At 31.5% G+C, this 11,033-nt stretch overlaps 2 protein-coding genes across 3 annotated transcripts in view; one reads left to right on the top strand and one right to left on the bottom strand.

Moving 5' to 3' along the window:
* Positions 1-6,371: 6,371 nt before the first annotated feature.
* LOC132720138 (uncharacterized) lies at positions 6,372-9,423 on the bottom strand. 2 transcript variants are annotated; one of them, XM_060704168.1, is made up of 2 exons: positions 8,991-9,423; positions 6,372-7,932 (listed from the first exon to the last, which is right to left on the bottom strand). In XM_060704168.1, the coding sequence occupies exon 2, from the start codon at positions 7,923-7,925 to the stop codon at positions 7,182-7,184; it is 744 nt and encodes a 247-aa protein (XP_060560151.1). In that variant the 5' UTR covers positions 7,926-7,932; positions 8,991-9,423; the 3' UTR covers positions 6,372-7,181. The 2 variants fall into 2 exon arrangements, with proteins under 2 accessions (XP_060560151.1, XP_060560152.1); XM_060704169.1 differs by lacking the exon at positions 8,991-9,423 and adding an exon at positions 8,633-8,959.
* LOC132720156 (aladin-like) overlaps positions 9,066-11,033 on the top strand; it is a 52,883-nt gene continuing 50,915 nt past the window's right edge. Inside the window, exon 1 of the mRNA XM_060704198.1 lies at positions 9,066-9,117. Coding sequence (XP_060560181.1) covers positions 9,066-9,117 — 52 coding nt within the window. The remainder of the gene's footprint in view (positions 9,118-11,033) is intronic.

Raw genomic sequence — 11,033 nt, 5'->3', positions numbered from 1 at the left:
CATTTTATATCAGTTTGTTATGTCATATATTTACAACATTGTCATATAACATACATGGGATCAGTTTTCCAGATGAATGGTATTTATTTCACTGAGGGAAAAAGTTTTTTTAAGTATTTTTATGCCACCGCAGCATCTGCGATGCGGTGGCATATAGTGATTCACCTGTGTGTGTGTGTGTGTGTGTGTTTGTGTGTGTGTTTGTGTGTGTGTTATATAGATTATATAGTGAACTTAAAAAATCTTCTTGTGAAAAACCACTAGTCCAATTTAAACCAAACTTGGCAGGATTGTTCCTTGGGTGAAGGGCTTCCAAAGTTGTTCAAAGAATTTCATTCCATGCAGAAATCTGGTTGCCATGGCAACCAAAAGGAATTATAAGAATAAATTAAAAAAATCTTCTTGTAAAGACCCAAAAGGCCTAGAGCTTAGATATTTTGCATAAGGCATTTTCTGGTAGACCCTTACCAAGATTGTTCAAATTATAGCCCTTGGGTCAAAATCGGCCCCGCCCCGGGGTCATTGATTTTCGCTATATGTACATATAGTAAAAACTTAAAACACCTTCTTGTAAAGACCCAAAAGGCCTAGAGCTTAGATATTTTGCAAAAGGCATTGTCTGGTAGACCTCTACCCAGATTGTTCAAATTATAGCCCTGGGGTCAAAATTGGCCCCGCCCCAGGGGTCATTGGTTTTCCTTATATGTATATAGTAAAAACTTCTTCTAGCAATTGACAAATGCTAGAGGTTAGATATTTTGCATGAAACATTGTGTTGTAAACCTCTAGCAAGATTGTTCAAATTATAGCCCTTGGGTCAAAATTGGTTCGGCCCCAGGGGGTCATTGATTTTCATTATGTACATATAGTGAAAAAAAAATTGTCTGAAGGTTCAAGGCATAGAGCTTTGATGTTTGATATATAATATCATCTATAGGTCCTCTACCAAAGTTGTTCAAATGTCAAAAATTGGCCCTGCCCGGGGGCAGTGATTCTCATTATGTACACGTAGTAAAAACAGAAAATAAAACAAATGTTTTCTGAATGGGAGAAAGCTATAGCTTAGATATTTGACTTGAAATGTTGTTTGGTGGACCGGTATCAAGATTGTTATTAAACCCTTGGGTCAAAATTATGCCTTGCCCAAGGGGACAGTGACCTACTTTCTTGTCCTTTGATGCACAGCAATGACATTTTGACCATGTGCACAGTTTTAGTTGTAAAATTGAACTTTAACCTAGATTTTGATGATGTGACCTACTTTCTTGTCCTTTGATGTACAGCTATGAAATTTGAACCATGTGGTGGCATAGCATTTTTCTCAAATGCAATCTTGTTTCTGAAACTTGTATAATTTCTAATGGAAAATAGAAAAGGGTTTCATGTAATATTAAACGAATATATTTCACATTTTTGTATTTATCTTTTATCACACACCCGTGCCGATTTTGCGACTCCGTAAATATGGTATTGCACGGCCGTGCATATATTTTGACGTGACGTCATTAGCGTTATACAAACATAGTGTAAAGACGCGCTAAATGCTAGCGTTATACTATAGGCGCGTCAATGAAAAATGACTCTTATTTCACTTTAAACGGTCTATATTTTGGGTATGTGATAAATAGAATATTTAATTCGTGTAAGTTCATTACTGAATTTATTGCACTCGTTGAATAAAATAATATTATGCTCGCCAGAGGCTCGCATAATATATTTTTATTCAACTCGTGCAATAAATTCAGTATTGAACTTACACTCATTCAATATCCTCTATTTATGAAATTTGCACAAGAATTTAAATAGTAATCAGTTAAAAATATTATAAGGCAAAAACAGGACCCCTTCCTATATTTTCAATGATAGTATTATAATTCATGAATCTATGTTAAAAATATAACAGCATAGGTTCATACTTTATTTTATAAAAAGAATTAACTTTTTTTTAAAACTTTGTTTCAAATTGTATTAATTACTAATAGTTCAAATCATATGACTGTTTCAAAGCTTTTATTTATAATTTTCCCCTCCCTGTTGTTTTTGAGTTATATATTATGTGAGTTACGCAAACAAAAAATTAACAGATATGTTACTTTTTATGGATTTTTTTTTTTGCTAATTGAATACATATTTTAGAACCATTTTATTGAAATTGAAATATCACAAATTTCTCAAGCATTAAAATATTTCTTTGTATTCATTTATATTATGTTATATGTACATTCCATATATAACCCCACAAAAATAACATGTGAATTTTTATAATGTAATCTATAAAATTAGTTGTAGCTGGAGTAATGTATTGTTTTCTTTTTGTTTATACACAACAAAGCTGTTTTATCTTATCTTGTCATATGTTGTTCATTTCAATGCAAATGGTGTCTAAGAAGACAAAGGGAAGTAATTCTGTCAGACATTTGTGACTTTCTAATAAACAGTAAATGAAAAATGTCAATATAAATATAAAAGTGATTTAATGGTTTGTAAACCATACGTTAATATAATTGAGAAATTTTATTGGCTTAAATTACATTTTTGTTACTTGAAATATATGAACTAAATTGAACAAATCTTTTATTAAAAATGAATCTGCAGTTTTATTTTATACATATAAAAATATGTAGAAGTTTATGTTTAACTATTTTTTTTATCTTTGTGTGTATTTTATACTAGTATGCATTTTAGAAATTTTGTGGGAAAATTAATAATTAAATAAATAAAAAACAGGCCATTATACATGATTGTGATTATTTACTCCCCAATGGTTTATAGTATATCCATACTTATAATACTGCACATTTGTAACATGGGTTTTTATTGGATAATCATGACGTTCATATTATTAGTTATAAAGATTTTTGACTTGTTATATGGTTCTATACAAACAGTTGTTTGTAAATATAACCCGAGTCGCTAGACGAGGGTTATATTTCAAACAACTGCTTATATACAGCCATATAACCTGTCAGAAATATTTATAACAAATTTGTAATACAGCAAGCATCATTTTTTAGAGTAATAAAGGGAGATTTCTTTATAAATTGACAGCAGCCTTGTATATAAAACTATATAAACATCACGATTATCCCATAAAAAGCGACGTTACAATTGTGCAGTTTTATTAAGTTTTATACACACGACTGCTGTCGATTTATGAATAAATCTCACCTTTTTCTCTAAAAAATGATGCTTGCTGTATTATAAATTTGTATAAATATTTATGACATGTTATATGGCTGTATATAAATGGTTGTTTGCAATATAACCCTTGCCATAATGGCTCTGGTTATATTGCCAAAAAAAATTTATATCGCGTCAAATAACCTGTCAAAAATCTATATAGCTGATAATCTAAAGTTGATGAGATTTTGTACTGGGAGTTTTACTGTCTGACTGTTCTTAAAGTGCTGAGTCATTAGAAATATATAACACAGTCACCACTATTCCCAGAGGCAGGTGTTGAACCTAAATGTATGGTCTAAACGGTGGATAAAAAGAGGAGTGTGGGGGGTTACTGAAAATTTTCTGTATACCTGCAATTATGTTGCAAAAACTGTTTAATTTGATCTTAATTTTAAGATGACCTTACATTTGGATTAAGTTTAGGCATGGTTACTTGTCAGTTTTAAAAAAAGAAACAACAACAAGAGAATAGTTTATTTTGCTTAATTATCTACTATAATTTTCCCAAAACCCATCGCAGATACTCATTTCCAACTTGAAACACTTGTTTACCACCAAAGGTAGATTTCGCTGAGCAGTTTATTTTCCTTCAAAATTATGCCTCATTAACACTTTGTTTTTAGAGTTTGGATAGCTCTTGATGGTACATATATTTTATACTCCTTTCCCTCTAATCAGCTTGACAAAAATAGTGACTTTTAAATCTGATCATTTTACAATGTTTCATGATGTAATACTGTATGATCTTTATGTAGATTTAGATGATTTATATACCTCCACAAACAAAGTAAACGGGATAATATAGGAGTGAGTTTCTGGGTCAGTGGGTTGGTTGTATGATTTTCGGACAATGACTTACAGTTAGGAATGAGATTTTGTACTCAAACTTGGTTATTAGCATGCTTATGTTAAGACCTCATTTGTGATTGCTTTTGGTCATCCTAGTGCCAAGGTCACTTTTACTAAAATAGAAAAATGGCTTTTGATCAGCAGCTAAAGGTAGGAAAATGAGATAATGTAATCAAACTTGATATATAGCAAGGTTATGTAAAGATTTTCCTAATGTAGAGATGAAAATCGCAACCATTACTATAATAACGAGCCCCAGAAAATGTAAAACAATACCTCCCTGGAAAATTCAAATGGTGTGTTTTGCAAATGAAACGTTTTACATATTTCACCTCTCGTAAATCTGCAAAATGTTAATGGGAGAGTAACCCGAAATGCATTTTAGATTCCCTCCCGAATATGTTTATCATGTGCTTCTCATAGATCGCAGTAGATAAAGTTTAAGACTTTTGAAATATAAGGGAAGACAAAGAGTGAACTGATTAAGAAATTAATTGTAACCACTTGTAACTAAATAACACTAAGATTGTAGGTTAGTGTTTACTTCAGTTAGTCTATGTCACGAGAGTACGCCCGCCCGTTAAAGCTTATAATTTATAAAAGTATATTTCGCTATCGAACCCAGGACATGTCAAATGTAAATTTTGAAACGAAAAGTGACCATGTAATTTCCACAGAGTGTAGATTTAGAGTCGAAGGTAGGTTACTACATCGGCCAAACAGTAATCCAAGACAAAAATCGTAAGGTGAGGCAGCTATGATAAGGGCTGTTGTTGCCACCAAAAGGCGTTGTCGTTCAAGCCGTCTACACGTACTATGAGGTCACGCACCCTGGTAACTTTCCTCGTCGTCCCTGCCTACTTTGTAGAGCAATTCCTTTAAGCTTGAGTCATCGGGGCATCGACAACAAACTAAATACAACGTGGTCGTGCTGCCTTAAAGGTAATTATCTCCTCTCAACGAAGTACACCTAGTAAGGGGATGAGAGAGCTCTGAGCCTCTGATATTGTATCAGGAGACATAATAGAACAGTACCATAGTGATAGACAAGCATTGATAGTGCCAGACGCTCAAATCCATTCACCAATCATGTCAGGGAGTGTATGAAGCAATCGCTGTTAAAACAATATAATATACTCTTTAAATATGCCAAGTTTAAACATCTAAAAAACGAATTTCGGACAAGAACTACCTAGCTATATTAAATACGCAAAAACTCGTTGTCTCAACCAAAAGTTCGGGAAGCATTATTAACCGTGTTAATGTTTCTTCTCCAGTCAAAACAAAACATGTAATTACAGCACTTGCATAATGAACTTATTGATAAACAAGCTTTTAAATCATAAGTAAACGTTCACTCTTTGGAATGTTTTATTGTCAACAATTATTTCAGGACATGATCGTGGATGAATCAAATCATTACAGTGTGTGATCCATCTTTTATGTACCGAGAACTTTTTTGTGATTTATGACTTTGTTTGTCATACTATTTAACATAATAGAGTTTAAACTTATGTGGAGAAAGTCCTCTTTACCTATATTTCTAAAAGTAAGTTGTGATCCCGTTATCGTAACACACTATTATTTAATTCCTGTTTTCACAGACCACCCACGTTAACATCAACATTCCTTGTAAGTCCAGTAATTCTAATCAAAATATATTTGGAGATATGGAAAAAGTCTCTGTTCCTTCCGCCCCACGTTTTTGTGCGGAACGTAAATAAAGATTTATTTGAGATATCAACTGGAAACGTCATATGTAGATAGAACTTATTAAGAAAAGTGCACAAGAATGATTACTCTGCCCTTTATTGTTAGATAAATAGACTTATTTCAGTATATCACAAAGCATGCATGATGCATATATGCATGAATACAAAAATTCACGAACCGATTCTCCCTTATTTCTAATTGTGGTCCTTGAGTTATTGCCCTTTGTTATTATTATTTCTATTACATGTATTATTATTTTCATTTTTTTCTGGATAATATCTCGAAAAGTATTTTAAATTTCATAGGTAGATAAATCTCATTCAGGGGGAGTGCAATGCAAAAACTTATTAACTTTTTGAAATAGGTAAATACATGGAGTTGTCATTTAAGAGGAATGCAATGCGCAGGAATGCTAATTCTACCAATCATATTTTTTGTCACTTTCATGCATTTTGTCTGGATTATAACTCGAAAAGTGTTTGGGATATCAATTTGAAAACTTTTAAAGTGGAAAGATCTCATAAAGGAGTGCAGTACACAAGACAGATAAATTTACAATTATAATCTTTGATTTATTACTCTTAGTTATTGTTTTATTTTTATTTTGTTTATTTTGCTTATTTTTGTACGGAGCGTGAGATATCAACATGAAATTTCATAGAATATTGCATTGCCCTAGCAGTATAACACTACTTTTCATATTTTTTTAGTTATTTCCCTTTGTAAAGTTTCAAGCTTAATTTTTGTTCGGAGCATGTCTAAGAAGTATTTGAGATATCACCTTGAAACTTGAAGGTGGACAAACATAATTAAGGAGTGCAGTGCTTAAGAATGATGATTCTCTTTCTAATAACTATTGAGTTCTTGCCATTTGTTATTTTCATCCAGATTATACCTTAACAAGTGTTTGAAATATCAACTTAATATTTTATATAGGGGTATAGATCTCATCTATAGGAGGAATGCATTGAACAAGTTTAATAGCTCTTCAATTCATTCAGCAATTGTCTTTTGTTCCTTTTCCTGCATATTTGTGTTCAGACGAAAACTCATACAGCTATGTAATTTTCATCATCATTGGAGGACAGGTCACTGTTAGAATTAATGTTGTTGACAAGAATGGAAAATCCCATTTCATTATTTGAAGTTATTGCCCTTTGTTATTTTTTCATGCTTAATCTCCACGAATGTGTCATCTTGCATAAATGCATGAACCTAGCTGCTGAAATAACTTTTGATAATATTTGTTTGCAATAAATTTAGAAAGTTCCCGATTGTATGTATGCTAGTTACCATATCAATAGTTTAAACGAATAATTTTATGTTCCTTTCATAGTGAGGCATTCCACCTTTTGTCTAATAATAGATACAGACCTTTTATTGCCTTTATACATCCTTATAACTAGATTAAAAAAACAACATATGTTTATATTTTTTCATATATTATCATGAAAATATGTTGTAACATATGTAATAGAAATATCTCCAAAGACCGCCGAGGCCGTGCCAATACAAAGACCTCCGCATAACGACAGTATGAAAACATAGATGTGCTTTAGTTCCAAATAATAGCCACCCAAAGAACCTAGTTTAGAACCTAGGTACGCACCTACTAGGCCTAATTTGAACGTTATCACACAATGCACGATGTAAGTTAGTGGGTTTTCTGAGATCACAGTTCCGTTTAGAATAAATGCAAACGTCAATATCAAGGAAATCACGCTGAAATATGCTATCACTTTACTCACAATATTAATTTTGTTATTTGTTCTCCCAGACGCTTTAACAATCTCCTGAAATACTCGTATTTGACGCGATTCCGTTAAATCTGGAAGACTTTCAGCATCTTCATATTTTCCAAAAGTTCTGTAAGAGTATCTTGCAATGATGTCTGAAAATTTTGGCGCCTTATTTTTCAGCAGTTTAGAAAATGCCAACGCTGTTGGACTTATTTTACCCCTAGTCTCTTCCATTAAGATATTCCGTAATTTCGAAGCTTTCTTTGCTGCTCCTTTCCATACATCAAGTCGTTGGCATGGTGACAAAACTTCTGCATGTTTTGATTCGTGAAATATAGTCTCCGCAGTCGTTTCAGCAATTTCAATATAATGTTGTCGTAGCTGCGAGTTTCTTATGCTCTCTATAGCAAGTTTAGCAGAATTTCCTGCAAAGTCGCTCATTATTCATCTAAAATAAATGAAAGGAACGTTCATAAATATTTACTTCTTTAAAAAGGACAAACATATATATTTCATAATGTTTAAATAATGGTTTTAGAGAATGCAAGATGCTTGGTGTCTGAAGAAAGTAGCGATCAATGTGAAATAATTTGTGATATAATTAAGTAGCTGAGGTAAAATGAGTCTTTAAAACAATATCCTAATTGAAATATTTTAAGTGATCCGTTTTCCCCTTTTAAATTTATCTTTGTTTCAGTTATATTTAATCAAGGTATGTAGTTAATTGGTACATTTACTATCATTTACTCAACGTGAAAACAACAGAACTGTGGCAACTAGAATTTCCTTAAATAAATATAATAACTTTCTGTATTGTAAAAACATTATACAGGTAAATATAGGTAAAATTTTCAATTTTAAGACACATGATAAGTTTAAAAAATTACCTAATAATGAAACATAATACATGTACAACATTTTTTATTCAATATTACAATTTATAGTCATACAATTCAAACCTAATGATAAACTAATAAAAACTGATCATGTCTGTGTAATTAATTTCTTGTGCTATGAACATTGTTCATTTTTTAAAAAGAGCTTATAATTATCTTTATTACAAAATTACATGTGAATACGATACTGACGGTAAAAAAATGATATGAAAATACTACTACTACTACTACTGTAGCTACTATACTACTCACATTTTTCGAGCATATTTCGCATATGATGTTGATAAATTTTATTCAATCCTTATTTTTCTTTTTTTTTTATTTAATGTGTTCACAAAAATCCAGTTAAAGCATGATAGCTAGTTTGTACAATGATGTTATATAAAATTCTACCTTATATAAGTTACATGATTAATTAATTGTCTCATTTATTAAGGTCATTTTGCTAATCACTAACTTTCTCTGTTTATCAATTGGACTGGAACACCAAATTTTGTATACAAGTTACGTGAAGGAAATACAATTTAATAATGCGTTATTTAGTGAACAACATTGGTGTACGTGAAGAATCACTGTACATCACTTTAAATAGTTCAAATATTCCACCTACCAAAATAGCTCATTTAACATCGGTTAACTTCGTTATGTTCCGTGATTTAGTCGAGCACACACCTGTGATGAAACTATGTCATCACGTCCAAGTATCCATGCACCCCATCCAACAACACCTCGTATCAGTTGGTGTTTGTACTTTCAATTTATTTATAAAATTTTGTGGTAACAAGATTTTATTGTGGCCCCGGATCATGTCGACTGTCACTTGATATAAGAAAACACGGAAATCGACGAAATAAGTCGAACTACCATATGCATGTATGAATTCTTTGATATTTCACAAGTTCCAATTACACCAAAAATAATTCCATTCTCTTCTTCACTAAGGTGTTTTAATTTTTAAAGTCGCGCACTCAAGTTTATGATTTCCTTTTTGTAGATTTCTTTCACACTGAATAACCACGAACGTGTAATTTCTTTGAAAACATAACGCATGCATTAGTAAATAAAACTAAACGTGAGGATGATGACGGCTGAGGAGACAGAAGAATAATTACATCAACGAACTACTTTACTGGTCAAGTTTTGCTAACCCCGGGGCAATGATGACACACTCACTCGTTATTGTTTCAATTATTAACGTGTTGAATATTCACTTCACCTTTTCTTTCTTTCGTATTAGTAGTTCAAACTGAATGAAACGAAGACGTACGGGAAAACGAATACTAAAAGGGGATATAATTAACTGGTGAATAATGGTATGGACAACACGTAGCAAAGTGTTATAACATTATGCCTCGGAAATAAATAATTATTTACTTCTTTAGAAATGGTAAACATGATTTTCATAACATTCAAATGATGGTTTTAGAGCATGTTAAATTCTTGTTAACTGAACAAAACAGCGCTAACTATGAAATAATTTGTCATAAAAGTAGCAAAATGTAAACAAAGAAGTATTTTGACATCCATACAAATATTAATTCACTATGACTGTACAAATTGCCATAAAAACAACAGAATAAAAAGATTGTTCAGATTATTGTTCAGCCAATGAGTATCCACTAAGATTTTTCCACATAAAATGATTGAAAAATGTTACTATTTTCTTCTTTGTTTTGGAGATTTGTGAACAATTCATTAAAGGCCTGGACCAACAACTTATGAGAAAACAATCTCCCTTCTTCCAGAATGATCATTTTAATTGTGCAGAATTACTCCAAAATGAAAAGCGTGCTTAAATGGGACAAAGAATTGCACAAGAAAATCGATTTTCAGTTTAAAATCGAGTATATTTCTACATCATATTTTTGCCTTTTGCCGTTTTTGCAGTTGATACCTATAAGAATAGGTTTTTGGACCTCGGTGAAGCTTCATTAATTACTAAATGGGAAGGGGGGAATAAAAATCTATATTTATAAGGGAATATAAAGTATGAAATAGGGAATTGAAAAACAAAAAATATCAATTGACGAATCAGGGATGAAATAATGAAGAATAAACAATTTGTGTTACCTGATTACAACGTGTAATATTCCATCGTATCAACAATAATTATGATGCAATACATGTATGTAGACTCATACAATAACAAACAAATTATTTACAAAAAAAATAATACATGTAATAAAATAAACAAAAATGAAATGGTCAGTATGATTATGCAACTGTCAAAATCCATTTCAGATGCACTACTTTCCTGTATTAAAGATTTGAGTTACTAGCATTTTGTGTTAAATAACAAAACTGAACAAATACAACTGAAATCATGTAAATGTGAAGAACTCAATATTCACGAAAAATTAAACAGTTTCAAGGACTACAAAACTAAAATGAGATTATTTGTTTCGTTTCTTTTTATTCACAGATAGTTTTAGCAGGGCAACAGGGACTTAGGTAATTAAAAGAGTTAGAATTCTTACTAAAATCTTTTTAATTACAGAAAATGTCAAAAATTGCTATATAAATGCAACAACAGTCCAAATCTTATTGCATAAATATCTAAAACATTGTTTGTAAACAACCTATCATACATAAATGTAAACAACCTATCATACATAAATATGCACGACACTGTGCTGGCGGAATCTAATAAAGA

The sequence above is a fragment of the Ruditapes philippinarum genome, unplaced genomic scaffold (assembly GCF_026571515.1).
Source record: "Ruditapes philippinarum isolate M1 unplaced genomic scaffold, ASM2657151v2 ctg744_1_1_1_1, whole genome shotgun sequence".
Lineage (NCBI taxonomy): Eukaryota > Metazoa > Mollusca > Bivalvia > Venerida > Veneridae > Ruditapes > Ruditapes philippinarum.
This window is presented reverse-complemented; position numbering and strand designations above follow the sequence as displayed.

Bases quoted from the DNA above. Each gene is read 5' to 3' on its own strand.
- LOC132720138 (XM_060704168.1), bottom strand. From the start codon at position 7,925: ATGAGCGACTTTGCAGGAAATTCTGCTAAACTTGCTATAGAGAGCATA.